This window comes from Lactuca serriola, chromosome 1, assembly GCF_051521515.1.
Source record: "Lactuca serriola cultivar US96UC23 chromosome 1, Lser_US96UC23_V15, whole genome shotgun sequence".
NCBI lineage: Eukaryota > Viridiplantae > Streptophyta > Magnoliopsida > Asterales > Asteraceae > Lactuca > Lactuca serriola.
Window position 1 is genome coordinate 107,554,723 of NC_136408.1, and position 17,981 is coordinate 107,572,703.

The following is a 17,981-nucleotide window of genomic DNA, read 5'->3' on the forward strand; positions in this document are numbered from 1 at the left end:
AATGAAAATAAGTTTTTAATGTAACGAAGCCCATTGTCTACAACATGATCATCATGATTAGCGCAAGGTACGGGCTTTGTGAATAGATATGTAGGGATGAGCATATGGACCGGGGAACTGGCCGGAACCGGTACCGGAACCGGAACCGGGACCCGATGGAACCGGTCGGGCCGGGACCGGGACGTTATTTTTGTGGATTTTTGGAACCGGAAAACGGTAGGAACAGGAACCGATATAACCGGAACCGTATGATGCTATTTTTCGAATACCGGTTCCAACATTTGAAGACACGACAAGAACCGGTAGGAACCGGGAACCGGTAGAACCGCCGGGCCGGTTCGGTTCTTGATTTTGGCCGAAGCCGGTTCCCGGTTCCGGTCCGGTTCCGGCCGGTTCGGTCCTTTTGCTCATCTAGATATGTCGGTTTGATTTGTGTGAATTTTAAGAACGTCTTCCGTTATGTCGAAAACATCATGAAAATAATAAAATTTCCAAAATTTAAACCATTTTCGAAAACTACCTTTGACTTTACTTGTGTGTCTCCCTCAACCCGACTATAAAGCAGTGAAGCCTTAATTGCACAAAATTTCAACACTATAAATATACACAAAACCAAACCAAACCAATTTTTTTCTACAATAAAGTAGTTATTTCAAAAGTAAACTTCAAAAAAAAGTATTTTGTTTGTTTGCTTGCAAACAAATATGATCAACAAAATAACTCAATAGTTAATCATCCGGACATAACTAGTATGCAAATATCAAACTATCTTATACTTCATAAAAAGAAGCCATTAAACAACCACGAACTTCTACCTCAAGTAGCAAATTGGGAAATTATAAGGCATCAAACTTTATAAAGCAAATGAGAATTGACGAATCTAACATATATATTTTGTCTTGTGTCTTGATGGAAAGAAAATTAACCAAAACAAAACTTTTATTTTGTATTCAAAATCAAATAGCTTAAAATAATATTTATTTGAAGTTGACTATAATTCAAAAAAAAAAACATATTTCTCAATTCTAGATACTCGGTTTGAAAAATCCAATGATTACCCTATCTAAATCCGGACATACCGGATCCAAGATTTTTGGGCCAAATCCTAAACCATATAAACTCTTTAGTTAGAACATGGTCATATTAATGATAGTTTGATAATTGCATTTCCATATCAGACACAAATATGATGATAAAAAAGAAACAATTATAAAACTGATTTCACATTCCAAAAAGTTCCTCACACCATATCAAAATCCATAAACAATACCATAGATTACACCCTCTCATAGTCCACAAGTAAAGGGTGGCTGTTGTAACATGAAAATTAAAACTCAACGCTTATTCATAGATCCATGGGTTAAGGCTGCTTGACCAATTAGCTGTACCCTCGGGAAACCATAGTCCAATCTCCTTCCTTGCACTTTCAACCGCATCACTACCATGAATCACATTCCTACACACCCCACAACATAATAAGTTCATATCACAATTTTTTTTATTCTTAGAAAGTAATATAACTAATAGTCAGTATCAGATGACTCACTAATCATTAGTCATCTGATATCTAATGACTTTTAGTCATCCAATATCACATAATATCGGATGACTAAAAAGTCATCCGTTAAATGTTATGGTCAAGGTCATCTAATTTCAGATGACCAAAACATTTATCGGATGACTAACTTTTAGTCATCCGATATCATGACTCTAATTACTCCGTCATTATCAAATGAAGGAATAAATAGTGATATCAAAGTCGGCCAATAAATGATTTGGTCGTCTTATATCAGATGACCAAAACATTTATATGATAAGTCATCTGATAAGTGCTCCGGTCATCTGATGATATATCGGATGACTGGAGCATAGGATTTTACCTGCCAATGTCGATGGCAAAGTCACCACGGATGGTGCCAGGGGCAGATTCGGCAGGGTTTGTGGCGCCAATGATCTTGCGGCCAGTGGTAACGACATTCTTGCCCTCCCAAACCATGGCGACAACAGGGCCGGAGATGATGTACTCAACGAGCCCGTTGAAGAAAGGCTTTGAGGACAAATCAGCATAATGCTTCTCAGCAAAAGCTTGGTCAACAGTTAAGAATTTCAAACCTGAATACAAATAAAATATATAAAGCCAATGTGTTATTTTGTTACATAATATTTTGATTTTGATTATTTAATATTAGTTGGGATAGCGTGTTATTTTAATCTTCAAAATTGATTTTTGTTACATTTTACGAAAATTATATATTTACTTTTATTGGCATTTGAATTTCAAAAGAATGATTTAATGAATGTTTGTCTAGAACTGTCAGCATTTTCATTGGCAACAAAAAGACAACAAATAATTATGATTATGAAATAATTAAAGCAAATAAATTACAGTTAATTAGTAAGATTTAGAATTATGACTATTAATTGTGTCAAAGATTCCTTTAAAAATGATCATAAAAACGACCCACCAACAAAAAATTATTGAAATCGATAAAATTATAATGATAAAAAAGAATGTAACTTCAAATTCAAATCTAGCAAAAAGAAAAAGGGAATTTTGTAGTTGATGTGGGCAATCAAATTGGAATAAAGAAATTTTAAAACTGATTTTGATTTTGATGTTTTTGATCCTTGTTGACCAAAATAAAAAGATGCAAAATCACAAAGAATCAAAAAAAAAAAACAAAAAACTTCAAATTCATAAATCCTTTGAAAACAAACATATAACAAATCCCTTATTAATCACCCTAATTGTGTACCATTAGGTCAATTTTCAAAATAAAGATCAAGTAAAATAAAAATAATTGAATGATTTAATAGATTTTTTATCTTTAAACAAAACCCTATTGCCATGATTTAAGGGCCCATTAATTCCTTATTACCTTTAATCTTGTGTTTGTGTGTTTATAGAATGAGAGTTTGACCATGTAATCAAGTAAAAATTGTACCTTTCAAGGAGAAACCTTTCTTCTCAAATCTGCCAATGATTTCACCAACCTAAACAAAATCAAAGTGATTAGAACTTCTAATTTACAATCATGAGTCAAATAAACACAAACAAGATCGACGATTTGATCAGATCTAGAGCAATTATTACATCGTGCAGTGAGACTGTGTTCTTAAATCAAGCAAACTTCAAAATTCTTACTAAATAACAAGTTCTTGAACTCCTTTTGAATCAACATCTAAACCCAAATAAACTTAATTATCATCGAAACTCATCCAGATTCATCGAAAATTAGAAAAATAAACTCGAAACAGAGATGAATAAACAGAAGTTACGAGCAACAAATCTAGATTTTGATTTTATAAATAATATTCCAATATTCATGAACCCACGAAGGGTTTCGTCGGAATCTACAAAGGAATCACAAAAATAGCAAAAAAGCGAAAAGATTTTTAGATTTCAAGTCGAAATTCTAGTGAAGAAGAAGAATAAAGTGAATGAATAAGACTTACAAGGCCTCTTTGAACGCCATCAGGCTTGATCATGATAAAGGTTTGCTCCATCTTTTGAGTTTTTTTGGGTATCTTGAGAATGGACAGCGATGAGAGGTATACGGTGATGTGCCGACGAAAAAGATGATTTATATATGGGAGTGGTCCGCCGTGAGTCGTATTAAACCCTAACCCTAAATACCAGGAATATTCTTCTGTATTTTCACGGTTTTGCCCTTATCGACCAAAAATTAAGCGATTAGATTTCAACCGATCTATCCGTCAAAAACAATCCCATGTTTGAAATTTTAAATTTTAATTGGATTATTAAAGACAAAATTACAAAAATGGTCCTTGTGGTTTGCCAAAAGCAACAAACTTAGTCCCTATCTATTTTTTTGATGTGTTTGGCCCTTGTGGTTTGTAAAAGTTGCATTGGAGGTCCTTTTTTTATAACACCGTCAGTTTGTAACCGTTTGGGGTCATTAATGTGGGGCTATATTCGTCTTTTTATGTTTGGCGCTCATTTAAGATGGAATTAAGCAGTGATATGTCATTAAGCTATCCTTTGATTAACCAGAGTCCAAGAAACCCCCTTCATCTCCACTTCACTTTAGCTTACTGATCATCATGACGATCTTCATCCTTCATCCCTCGCATCCGATTTTAGGGTTTATCAACTAAAAATGGTATTGTGTATGTGGAATTTACGTGGTCCTCATACGATTGCACCCGACCTTGATAAAGATTACAATGAGTTGTTTAATCTTTTGTTTGGTGTTTCTTGGTTTGTATATTCAAAGCTCATCGATTTTTATTTTTCAGATGGTCACGACAATTTCTTCACTTTAAAGATACATCATGGTGGATTTTTTACATAGTTCCCTGGAAGAAAGTACGTCGAGGGAAGGTTGGCATTCTTTGACTTTGTTAACACTGATCTTTTTTCAGTTCATGATCTAAATGACATGATTCGTGAGATAGGGTATTCTAAGGATGACACAATGTATTATTATTATTATTATTATAGAATTCCTAATCTAAACTTAGATTTTGGATTGAAGGATCTCGAAAATGATCAAGACGTTATATTTATGGCTCAATATGTCCCTCAAAACAGAGTGATTGATGTGTACGTTGAACATGGTTCTACAAGACTTCACACTTACTTCATGTCCCCAAGTAAAGTTGTTATTGAGCAACTTGATGATGATCCTTCTCCTGAACCTAATAGGATTAGGCCCAAGAAGAAAGGAATTGGTTCTTGTAGCAAGAAATTAGACATGAATGTCCCACTTAAAGAATCAGCTAATCAAGCACAGAGAGAAGATGGTGTGTATGATTTTTCCATGTCCATAGTTCCTTTTGAGCCAAACAAACCAGATGTGGTTAATGAGTTTAAGGATGATTCGTACTTCCCTGTACCAAAAGAAACTGATATAATGCAAGAAATTACAGTTGTTATTAATTGTCAGGATCATAGGGAAATACTAGATGATTTTTAGCCTTTTAGTAGTAATGGACAGAATATGGGTGAGTTTGAAAGAGAGGTTGAAGTTGAAGAAGAACAGGATGAAGAAGATGAACAAGGGCATGCAGAGGATTCAAAAGATGATTCAGAAGAGCATACAGAAGAAGAGGATGATTCTGACTACATTGTTGACCCATAAGCTATTTTAGATAACTGGGAGGTTGATATGAGAGAGTTTAATAGTTGTGTCGATAAGGTTGAATGGTTTGGACAAGGACCAAACATAGAATTAGATTTAAACCAAAATGATGATTTAGGTGTGATCAACAATGATGAGTTTGAAAGTGCAGGTGTGAGGAAGACCTAAGGAAGAAAATGTTAAAAAACATGAACAAGAAGGTGCCTTGTTCTTCTAGGGTAGTTTATGTTACACCATTTTTTGTTGGTCAAGGTTTTAAAACCAAAAAGGATATACAGGGTCACATGAAGATGCTTTCAATAAAAACAAGGAGGGCCCTACACATGGCCAAAAATGAAAAATTGAGAGTAAGAGTAAAGTGTACAGGGGTGGTTCCAGATTCCACTGGTGGTGGGCCCTCTACTGTAAGTAAAGTAACATCGAAGGGAAAAACTATAATTTCACAAAAAGATTCTTGTCCTTTTACTATTCAGATATCTATATCTACGGAAGAGGAACAATGGTTGGTAGAGACAATTATTGATGAACATTTATGCTTACAAAGTAGAAATGTGAAGGCATGTACATCTAGATACCTGGCAAGCACTATTCTCCAAAAAGTGAATTCCGACCCTCGCATCCCAGTAATAGCCTTACAGGAGGAGCTTCAAATGGATTTGGTAAGCATATTAAGAATGAAGGTGTTCAGGGCTAAATCAATTACAAAGGAACAAATGTATGGTGACTACGAAAGGCAATATAATTTGCTAAGAGATTATTGTTTGGAGTTACAAACCAATAACCCAGGTACAACAGTGAAGCTGGAAGTGTGTGATGAACCAAATCCTGATGTTCAAACTCGTATTTTCAAGAGGATATACATTTTTCTTGGAGCACTTAAGTTGGGGTTCAAATATGGAAAAGGGGAATATATCCACTAGCTTATGAAGTTGTGGAAGCTGAGACAACAAGCTCATGGGCATGGTTCTTGGAATGCCTTGGTGGTGATTTGGATTTGGATGCATCATGCAACTTCACTTTTGTATCTGACAAACAAAAGGTATGAATACATATAACATAAGTCTCTTTTAAAGCTTGTAACAATACTAACTCTAAATTACATTATATGTAGGGAATAATACCTGCAATATCAAAAGTGTTTCCAAATGCAGAGCATAGATGGTGTTTGAGGCATATGAGTTCAAAGATTTCAGTGCAGAGGCTCATGAATTGGGGTCAAGTTAGAGAGCAGTGGGTGGATCAAGTCAAGGTGGTGTGGGTCGATCAAGTCAAGGTGGTGTGGGTCAATCAAGTAAAGATGTAGTTGGTGGAACAAGTCAAGGTTCAGTGGGTGGATCAAGTGAAGCTGTAGTGGGTGGGTAAGAGCAAAGAAGATGGACAAGGGAAAAAGCCTCAAGTGTAGAAAGTAGGAGCTAAGTGAAGTTGGATACACATGAAAGCATGACTAATCAAGTTATTTGGCTACCTTTTGTTTAAGCTTATAAACTTGTATTGATGCTTTTTTCAAACATGTTTAATCTAGATAATTACATCTTTTTGCAACTACCTAAATTAGTGATGTAATTAAGTTCATACTAGCCATATTATGTTATGCTACATTTCTGGTTGTAATGATCAATGTGGTGACCATTTCCAGTTACTTATCATGTTTTGATCTTGTGTGTTTCTCATTCCATTCCATTGTTTAATAAATGACCAAAACTCATTCCATTCCACTGTTTGATAAATGACCAAAACTCATTCCATTCCATTGTTTACTTATAATGTTGTGATCTTGTATTTTTCTCATTCCATTCCAATGTTTGATTAATGGACAAAACTCTTACCATTCCATTCCAACATTCTTGATTAATGACAAAAAAAACAATGCTTTATAATTACCACAATACAAAATACCATTAAAGTGATTAACCAAAACCATACATTATATTAAGATTCTAATACATGACATCCCATCGCAAAATCAACTAGTAACATCCCATTTCAGTTCTATACACCCATCCGACATTATATATCCAAAATACATCCCAAAATACATTGACCAAATAAATCCCCAAATCCAACTACTACTTAGTGCATACATATATAAACGAAAAAAAAAGAACCAAGTCAAAAGAAGCATCCACTTCAGCTTCACGACATTTGTACGAGCTTGACTCAACATCATTTAAACATTGTTCAGTTTCCTTAGCAAGCTAGGAATCACCTCCACAGCTCTATGACAGATCGGATCGTCCACCCACCCAAGAAATGGTCAACTTCGGCCGTTTTGAGCAGAAGATCATAATCATCTTCTTGGGTTGAGGTCCGTCCAAGATATGACTCTCACAGCAACACTTCCACATGTACAAATCACCATTTTTGGAAGAGACGATAGCTTCAATTTTTCAGAGATGGTAGCTTGATTTTTCTGAACGTTGGCTAGGGCTTTTTAAAGGGGTTGGAGAAGGTAATGTGAAAATACCAAAATACCCCCATATTTTTTATAGTTAATCACCCAAACGGCTATAAACTGACGGTGTTATGAAAAATGACCTTCAATGCAACTTTTACAAACCACAAGAGCCAAACACATCAAAAAAAAATAGATAGGGACTACGTTTGTTGCTTTTGGCAAACCACAGGGACCCTTTTTGTAATATTGTCTTTATTAAATGACCATGAAAATCTAACGAATAATGATATCGAATTAATGTTCGATTAGACATCTAATATTATCATCTAGTAAATACTAGGTGTGAGACCATGTGTTACATGAGTTTATTTAAAAAAAATACATATGAAATTTTAACAATTTGAGAAATTTGAATTTATAAGAAAAATGAGAAAAAATTTAAATTATTAAAATTAATGAGGCTTTGATATATTGAATACATTACATATATAAACATTTTCTAATAAATATCTTAAATATATATTACCTTACATATTAAATATGGAATTTTAATTTAATAAAACGAAAAATACAATAAAATGACAAGTGGAAAATTCAAAATTTAAAAATTCTAGAAAGTGACATGTGTTCAAATGAAGGAGAAGATGACATATGGCAAAAAGATTTTGATTTATTAGGGACGATATAAATTTCATTCAATGTTATTCTGAAGGGAGGGTGTATTCACATTTACTACTTACATTTTCAGTATCACAGTGAGTTTTCAATTTATTTACTTTTCATCACCAAAAAACAGTAAACGATCACCTTTTATTTCTCTTTATTTTTTTTCTTTGATATATATGTTTTGTAGCATTAGTATACTTTATTTGTAGAGAATTAAAAACCATAAATTTTAATATAAAATTTAAAATATATTTTATAATTTTTTTAATATATACGTATAATCACAGTGTGTAAACCGCACCCAGGGTGTAGTGTTCCTAGGTGCGGTTCGCATTTCCCCTCATCTTTCCCGCTCCATTCCTTCCGACCTTATATCCAATTCATATTATTCATATATCATCCAATAAATATTTAATTACCATATTAATTTATTTTTAAAGTTTAAACGGTTTTTTTCTATAATATTTTGGTCGAACTTTTAACATTGGTCGTTGAAGTTGGAATATCGTTTATTAGTCTTATTTAGCGTAAATGTGTGTGGTTTAGTGTTATTTTACTATATTTTGTTATTATCTAGAGATTGGATTAAAATTATTTGGATGATAAATAATCAATCAAATATATTCAATGGGTAAACCTGATCCAATTTGATCGGTTCGGTTCGGTTGTATATAACGAATTGGATTGATTTAGTTGGAAAATTTTGACATTCAATAAATAATAATATTAGATCAGTTCTATCAAAAATCATTAGATTTGAACCGATGAACACTAATGTGTGTTTTTATGTGTATAATTTAATTGCTCAAGTTTTAAATTTATAAAACTGATTTCATCGCAACCAAACTATTAAACACACTAGGCAGTGAACCTAATCGTGCAATAGGATAGTTGTGGTAAGAGCAGGTGTCAAACACTAGGGGAACGATGGTGAATTAATTTGGAATTCTTGATTATAGGCTACACAAATCACACAAAAGCAATCAATAAGGGTTTTATTAAATTAAAATCTCAAATATCCTATTAAACTGCAAATCTCGATAGACTGGCCGAAGACAAATCTCTTTAGGTACTTTGATTTAGATAAATTACATCTCAAAATAATGGCTAACTAATAATACAATTGATATTTATTCATTATTCACGGATTCCTAATTGGATCAACATCATGGTCATGCTACTAATTCTTTGATTTCAACACAACTATTAATTCATTGATCAAGTAAACAAACAATCATGCAAATTAGTATTTAGTTCGTATCAAGCAAGGTTTGATATTATTTAACCCTAATTGTCATGGGAGTTAAATCATGCATAGAATGGTCATCTACTCATGCACACATATTAAAGTTCACCACTTTATTTCCTAACCTTAAGTCTTGGTCAAAACACTAGTCATAATCACCAATGGTCACTGGACAACTATGATTAAAATTAACACAGACATATGGTCATCTAAACTCTATTAATTCAGCAATAGGGAACAAACTAACAATCTTTAACACATATGGATATTTCAATCAAACTTGAAAAACTAAATTAAATAAAAAATAAGCAATCTAAATAGCAATTAAACCATAAACTCAAAGATTCATTCAATCATAAACACAACTGTGACATCCCCAAAATTCACAGTCAGAAAAAACCGATTTGTTTATTCTTTATTTTAAAAATTAGAGAACCGTTTTAAAGAAAAACGTTGCGGAATTTGTTCCCAGAAAAACATCATAAATATATTATCAAAGTATTTACGAAGAAATGTATTTTGCTCATATTAAAACTTTGGGATTTCATCGTCGATACTGAAACATAAGCATAAACAGACCTTACATTTATTTACATTAGTGAACTACATCTCCTTTAAATATCTCAGTATAAAGTAGCTTTGTACCGACATCTGTGATACAAATAAACTGAGTGGGTAAGGTTGGGAAAGCTGTTGAGTACATAGGGTTTTCAACCCACAATAATATAGTTATTATGTTTCATCATCAAACAATTCACCCAATTACCCATCCTCATTGTCTTCTTTATTTCTTAAGGATCTACCCTATGAATCATCTATCACTCATTCCTAAGGATTCTTCCTAAGGAATAGGCACGAAGTCCACCGTCGCCAGGGTTTATACAACATGCACTAAATCCATAGTTGCCAGGGCTCATCCAACGGGTGCTAAGTCCATAACCCTCATTTATCAACAATATTATTTGTGGGAGTTAACCTGAAATACATGTCAATGGGTTTTTAGAGTACATCGGGTGAACATATCGTTCACAACACCTACAAGTTGCGAGCCTGCTAGTGTTCCACTCGACTGTCTAGAATAGTCTGTGGTTGTCATCTATACTCTACTAGATGACGGGTCCATCGCTTGGCTCATCACTTCTCACCATATTTTACCACTCATATATCATAGATCATCTTTCATCGCTCATCATTTATCTCATATTTAATCTACCCATCTTTTACACATCCTAATTATAGGTATAAAATACATATATAGTTTAAGACAAATAAAGCATGTATATTTTTGTTCATCCAGCATAGATATCAAGAACACAGATAATGTGCACACATATCATGTAATTTATGTTAAATAATTCATATCTATGTGTAACATGAAAGTAACTATGCACTCACCTTAGTAGCGTGAGTTGGTAGAATCTAACTAGAAACGGTCAGCGGTTCGTGATCGTCGGGCTCAGGACGCGGAACGACTTCAACAAACGAGAGAGAGAGAGGAAGAAAGTTTAGGTGTAAGGAATGAAATGGTCGAATTGGATATTTATAGGCTGATTTTTGCCCTCTCACATCATGAGAATCAATGATCACATTGCGAGCCATGGCAATATCACCTTGTAGCTTCGCCATCTGCGTTTATAGCTCCGAAACGTGTTCGGGCGACTTCTCACGTTGTGAGAATGATATGCTCACGTCGTGAGTTTCCAAGAGTCATCCCGTAGACTTCACATGTGTTTTCTAAGCTCGATTAGTGTCTGTTTGACTCCTCACGTCGTGAGAAATAATGCTCACGTCGTGAGTCCTGTCAGATTAGGGTTTCTAACACATGTCATGCTCTCAGACAACTGTATCTTCGGAAGGTCATAAGTTTTGCATACGAGCTCTATTTTTGACGTTCTTTATATGTATGCGTAGGTGGAGACATACTCTAAAACTTTCATTTAGACCCCTAAGGGTAACAGGTATTTATCTTAAAATCACTTTTTACGATTCCCGGTGTCATGCCGGTTTTGTCGCGAAACTTCGACAGGTCATAACTTCTTTATTATAACTCGGATTTCAACGTTGTTTATATGTATGAAAACCTTGTGACATATACTACAACTTAGTTAAGATTATTTATTATAAATAATATTCTATCAAAAATTCATTTTTGATGTTTATTGTCTCAAAACTGACTAGCCCGAATCTACGGGCGTTACAATTATCTCCCCCTTAGGATGATTATGTCCTAGAAGCATCAAAAAAACGGGGCTTGTATAATGACTCCATGTTTTGTCTCTTCATACTAGGTAACAACGGTACTTCTATGTTCCTTCGAATAAGTTTCTAACTTTTGGACATCTTGACCGCATGTGATGCTCAATCTTGCACCCGCTCTTTATCCTATATTAGACTTTCAATCATAACCTTTGAGTTACAAAATCGATCCTTAATGGAGAATCTTACTTCTTCTTCTTAAACAAACTTAACTTTAGAGAATTTCTTTACTTCGATTATCATAACAGACCGATGGGTCATTTTTTAATGACCTCTCATCGTATGTTGCAACGCTTAGACTCAAGTCTCTTTGAGTCAAATTCCAGAATGGAATATACCTTCCTTCATGTTCTAATGTGATATAAACATATTTTAGCATGTAGTATTTCTAGCTATAGACTTCTTACTTAAACAATAGTCGCGATACTTCTATTGACCGCTTTGATTATCTTTCACTTCAATCTTATGGCTTAAGTCGGATGCTACATCGAACTTGGTTCTCTGAACCACGTAGAATACATATCTTAGTCAGACTCGATATGATATAACCACTAGGGTCGGAATAACAATCACCCTCTTAGTCATTACCGAAACAATGGTAACAACAAACTTGAGCAAAACGGAATCAATTACTAGCTTGTTGGTAACCTTGTGACTTTCCCTGATCCAAGTGTGACTCCTGTGCTTCCAATATTATAGGCCTCTAATACCATTCACACCTACTCATACTCATCCCAGGTATTGTCTGACATTTTTTTTCCATGTCACCATTCAAGAATTTTCACATAATCATTTAACACATCAGATAACAAAAATCGAGGTTTTATATTATTTCTTGAAACAATTACATAGATGTTCAAGTTCAACCTATACTATGCATCTAATAGGCTACACCTCTTGATACTATCCACATTGCTACTTCATATATTGATCTTTGGATATGAAGTCCTCATCCTTGATTCCTCGCGTTGTTATCTGCTTCGTCAAGGATCATGTGGAATGTCCTTGGCTTTGGCGGTGCATTTGGCCTTGCTGCTTCATTTTTCTTTGGGCGGTCTCTAGAAATACGCCCTTCATTGTTACATCTGAAACATACCTTCTTATTGATGTGCACTCGTTGGTGTAATGCCCAGACTTTCCACACTTGAAACATATCACCTCTTCGCCACATTTTCCTAAGTGTTTCTTCTTGCACTTATCGCACCACCTTATTTCACCTCCTCCTCCTCCTCCTCCTCCTCCAAACTTTGAGAATTTTCTTTCCTTGTTGGAACCTGAAGTTCCTTCAAACTTTCTCTTCTCGCCAACTTCAACCTTGTTGGCGGCTATTCCCTTGATCATCTCCTTAACAGACTTGGCAGCCTAGATAGCTGCCTCCAAAGTAAGTGCCTGGCGTACTGGCACCGCATACTCCCATGGATGTCCCTTTGTGTACCTGTCGATTTTTGTCAGCTCTTCTGGGACAATACGCAAAGCAAACTCCATTTTGTCTGTGAAGTTATTGGTGTATTCATCGATGGACATTATTCCCTTCTTCAATGTCAGAAATTGGTTCTCTAGCTCAAGCAGATTTTGGTCTGAGCAGTACTTGCACTTGAAGTGCACCAAGAACTTTGCCCAAGGCAGTTGCGGTGGCTCATTAGGGCTTAGGGCCTTCCCCATAGTGTTCCACCAGCGAACAATGCCATCTCTGAACTGTCGCACTGCAAATGTGTTTTGTAGCTTGCCTTTGCAACCACATGTCATGAAGGCTAATTCCATCTCTGAGATCCAATCCATTACTTCGATGGGATCTTCCTTTCCTGTGAAATTTGACGGCTTACAAGTCGTAAAGTCTTTGTACTTGCATCCATTTCTCTCGACTCCGTCATCTTGGTTATTCCTCCTAACCACAAACGGTTCTGCTTGACCAACAGTTCTAATGTAATTTCCTTCCTCTGACTAACCCTCATTCAGTTCAAGCTATTCAACAGGAATCGTAGGTTCATCCCTATTCTCGTGAAACATCTTCCTTATCTCTTCCCTCTGTTCGGCCATCATAGCTCGAATCATGGCTTGTACTCCAGCCATTGTGATAGGCTCAGGTGCAACTGCTATCACCGTAACTTGCTCAATCACTTAGGGTTGAGGTTGCTGATTGTTATTTGTATTGGCATTTCTGACTCCACTTCGGGTTCTTGCTATTTAGATCTATACACCAAATAAGACGTTTGGTGTGCAGTGACGAGAATTAAGATATGAAAACTTTATTTACGATAGACGTATAAATCTCCTTATCACTCCAAAAAGTTACATGCCAGTTCTAATATCGTAATTAAACGTTTAGAATCCTAAACACATAAGGTTTCCAGATCCAGTTGGTAATAGACCATAGATCCAAACAAATAGTAGCATATAAGGCATCTTTATAGCTATAACATAAAACATTTAGCACATAAAAACATTTTAAGCATCTTTCATAAAATAAACTAGTGCTCGTGTCTAAATTATGGTAGACACTCATCTCACGATCATCTCTTAGCATTCTAAGTTTAAGTCTAGAAATCCTACAAATTCGTAGTTCGCTTAAACTAATGTTCTGATACCAACTGTGACATCCCCAAATTCACGGCCAGAAAAAGACCGATTTGTTTATGCTTTATTTAAAAAATCAGAGTATCCTTTTAAAGAAAAGTGTTGTGGAATTTGTTCCCAGAAATACAAGATAAATATATTATCAAAGCATTTCTGAAGAAATTAATTTTGTCCATATTAAAACTTTGGGATGTCATCGTCAATACTGAAACATAAGCATAAACAGACCTTACATTTATTTACACTAGTGAACTACATCTCCGTTAAATCTCTCAGTATAAAGTAGCTTCGTATCAACACATGTGATACAAATAAACCGAGTGTGTCAGGTTGGGAAACCTGGTAAGTACATAGGGTTTTTAACCCGCAACAATATAGTTATTATGTTTCATCATCAAACAATTAACCCAATTACCCATCCCCATTATCTTCTTTATTTCTTAAGGATCTACCCTAAGAACTATCTATCACTCATTACTAAGGATTCTTCCTGAGGAATAGGCACGGAGTCCATCGTCGCCAGGGTTTATACAACATACACTAAATCCATAGTTGCCACGGCTCATCCAACGGGTGCTAAGTCCATAACTCTCATTTATCGACAATATTATTTATGGGAGTCCACCTGCAATACATGTCAATGGGTCTTTAGAGTACACCAGGTGAACATATCATTCACAATACCTACATGTTGCGAGCCTGCTAGTGCTCCACTGGACTATCTAGAATAGTTCGTGGTTGTCATCTATACTCTACTAGATGACGGGGCCATCGCTTGGCTCATCGCTTCTCACCATACTTTACCACTCATATATCATAGATCATCTTTCATCGCTCATAATTTATCTCATCTTTAATCTACCCATCTTTTACCCATCCCGATTTTAGGTATAAAATACATATATAGTTTAAGACAAATAAAGCATGTATATTTTTGTTCATCCAGCATAGATATCAAGAACACAGATAATGTGCACACATATCATGTAATTTATGTTAAATAATTCATATCTATGTGTAACATGAAAGTAACTATGCACTCACCTTAGTAGCGTGAGTTGGTAGAATCTAACTAGAAACGGTCAGCGGTTCGTGATCATCGGGCTCAGGACGCGTAACGGCTTCAACAAACGAGAGAGAGAGGAAGAAAGTTTAGGTGTAAGGAATGAAATGGTCGAATTGGCTATTTATAGCCTCATTTTTGGCCTCTCACATCATGAGAATCAATGATCACATCGTGAGCCATGGCAGTATCACCTTGTCGCTTCGCCATCTGCGTTTATAGCTCCGAAACATGTCCGGGAAACTTCTCACGTCGTGAGAATGATATGCTCACGTCGTAAGTTTCCAAGAGTCATCTCGTAGACTTCCTATATGTTTTATAGGCTTGATTAGTTTCCGTTTGACTCCTCACGTCATGAGAAATAATGCTCACATCGTGAGTCCTGTCAGATTAGGGTTTCTGACACGTGTATCTTCGGAAGGTCATAAGTTTTGCATACGAGCTCCGTTTTTGACGTTCTTTATATCCACGCATAGGTGGAGACATACTCTACAAATTTCATTTAGACCCCTAAGGCTAAAAAGTATTTATCGTAAAATCACTTTTTACGATTCCTAGTGTCGTGTCGGTTTTGTCGCGAAACTTCGACAGGTCATAACTTCTTCGTTATAACTCGGATTTCAACGTTCTTTATATGTACGTGTAACGGCCGTAGATCAGGGCTAGTCAATTTAGAGACGATAAGCGTCAAAATATGACTTTTTGATGGAAGATTATTTAGAAGGATTAATCTTAACTAAGTTGTAGTATATGTTACAAGGGTTCTGTACATATAAAGAACGCTGAAATCCGAGTTATAACGAAGAAGTTAGGACTTGTCGAAGCTTTGCGAGAGAACCGACATGACACAATGCGACATAAATAGTGAATTTACGATGAAGTGATTTTTAGCCGAAACAATCTAAACGAAAATTAAATATCTCGTCGATAGTAGTGCAACGGTAAAAAGAAAAACGAAAACGGACGTCGGATGAAGAAGTTATGAGTTTATAACAGAGTTTTCTTGTCCCGACCTACAAAAAATAAATGTAATAAAAATTAAAGTCAAAATTAGCCGACGGAGTCTAAACGAGAGTTGTAGAGTATAATCTCACATACGCGTGGGTATAAAGAACATCGAAAACGAAGCTGGTATGCGAAAGTTATGATTTCTGAAGTTTGGGGCGCGAACCCCAACACTGTGTCAGAGTTCACGACGTGAAAAAGGGGTTCACAACGTGAACTCAGTGCTGACGTCTTCTAGAACCTGACAGACTGAACATCACGAATACACACCTGATGACGTCCAAGGTCACAACGTGAAATGATGGTTCACGACGTGAAAACTGAATTTTCAGCCTTATAAATAGAAATCGAAGGCAGCGGTTTTGGTTGCTAATTTCTCAACCTCTCTCCTACTCTACTCATCTTTAAGCCGTCTTTTAGCCCTCTGAAGCACCGATATCATCCCCGATACCCGAAGCGAGTCTCGAAGTACCGAAGATCCTGAGAAGAAAAGAGTTTCGAGCCAAAGCTCTACCTACGAGAAGCTCGGTGTGTGAAGAGATCACAGTTTCACTGAAGAATACTACTTGAAGAGTCCTAGTGCTGTCCGATAATCTTCTTATCAGGTGAGTGTATAGTCACTTTCATCTTACACATAGATATGAAGTATCTTATAAAATACGTACTATGTGTATATATATTGTTTGTTTATTAAGATGGATTAGACATACCCGATCCGGGAATATGGATTAGGTAAGGAGGTAAATTTTAGATCTGGGAGTACGGATTACGTATTTTTGAACTATGTGTTCATCCGATAAGGTATCATGTGCATAGTCCCTTTCATAAACATGATTCTAATACAAGTATTGATTAAAGTATTAAATATATATATGTATGTGAAATATTTGTTATTGCTCGAGATATGTGTTGGATATATATTTGATGATATACAACGTGCGAACCAGTTATGGTTCAATATGTGTGAAGATGTGTATATATGATATTATTACTTAAAACTCTGTGTTAATGTAACGCCCGTAAATCCAGGCTAGTCAATTTAGAGATGATAAGCCTCAAAAATGACTTTTTGATGGAAGATTATTTAGAAGGATTAATTTTAACTAAGTTATAGTATATGTTACAAGGATTCCGTACATATAAAGAATGCCGAAATCCGAGTTATAACGAAGAAGTTATGACCTATTGAAGTTTCGCGACAAAACCGGCACGACACAGCGCGACGTAAATAGTGAATTTATGTTAGAGAAATATTTGGCCTTAGCGATCTAAATGAAAGTCGTAGAATACGTTAAACCGAGAGCGTGCATAAAAAGAACGTCTAAATCTGACTTCGTATGAGGAAGTTATGAATTTTCGAAGTTTCAGCATTAGTAGTATGCAGCCCGAAACTCGAGATTGAGGTCGAGTGATATTTAGCCAAAACTTTCTAAATGAGAATTGAATATCTCATCGATAGTAGTCCAATGATAAAAAGACAGACGAAAACGGAGTTCATATGAAGGAGTTATGAATTTCGAACGGAGTTTTCCTGTCCCGACCTACTAAAAACAATATATATTAATAATATATTAAAAATAAAGTCAAATTTAGCCAATGAAGTCTAAACGAGAGTTGTAGAGAATAATCTCACCTACACGTGCATATATAGAACGTCGAAAACAGAGTTCG

General features: G+C 35.4%; 2 protein-coding genes across 2 annotated transcripts; one reads left to right on the forward strand and one right to left on the reverse strand.

Moving 5' to 3' along the window:
• Positions 1-1,207: 1,207 nt before the first annotated feature.
• Positions 1,208-3,612, reverse strand: NDPK1 (nucleoside diphosphate kinase). The gene is made up of 4 exons (XM_079034614.1): positions 3,457-3,612; positions 2,946-2,994; positions 1,881-2,112; positions 1,208-1,456 (listed from the first exon to the last, which is right to left on the reverse strand). Exons 1-4 carry the CDS (start codon positions 3,505-3,507, stop codon positions 1,342-1,344), a joined length of 447 nt encoding a protein of 148 aa, XP_078890740.1. The 5' UTR covers positions 3,508-3,612; the 3' UTR covers positions 1,208-1,341.
• Positions 3,613-5,293: 1,681 nt separating this feature from the next.
• On the forward strand, positions 5,294-6,408 carry LOC145060052 (uncharacterized). Its single transcript, XM_079007784.1, has 4 exons — positions 5,294-5,509; positions 5,579-5,891; positions 5,987-6,144; positions 6,217-6,408. The coding sequence occupies exons 1-4, from the start codon at positions 5,294-5,296 to the stop codon at positions 6,406-6,408; spliced, it is 879 nt and encodes a 292-aa protein (XP_078863910.1).
• Positions 6,409-17,981: the final 11,573 nt, after the last annotated feature.

Excerpts from the sequence above, each read along its gene's own strand:
- NDPK1 (XM_079034614.1), bottom strand. The coding sequence starts at position 3,507 with ATGGAGCAAACCTTTATCATGATCAAGCCTGATGGCGTTCAAAGAGGC. Across the intron at positions 2,113-2,945 it reads GAAAGGTTTCTCCTTGAAAG|GTTTGAAATTCTTAACTGTT; the intron begins GTACAATTTTTA and ends ATTTGTATTCAG. Across the intron at positions 1,457-1,880 it reads TTTGCCATCGACATTGGCAG|GAATGTGATTCATGGTAGTG; the intron begins GTAAAATCCTAT and ends TGGGGTGTGTAG.
- LOC145060052 (XM_079007784.1), top strand. The coding sequence starts at position 5,294 with ATGAACAAGAAGGTGCCTTGTTCTTCTAGGGTAGTTTATGTTACACCA. Across the intron at positions 5,510-5,578 it reads CTGGTGGTGGGCCCTCTACT|ATATCTATATCTACGGAAGA; the intron begins GTAAGTAAAGTA and ends TTTACTATTCAG. Across the intron at positions 5,892-5,986 it reads GTTACAAACCAATAACCCAG|TTGGGGTTCAAATATGGAAA; the intron begins GTACAACAGTGA and ends GGAGCACTTAAG.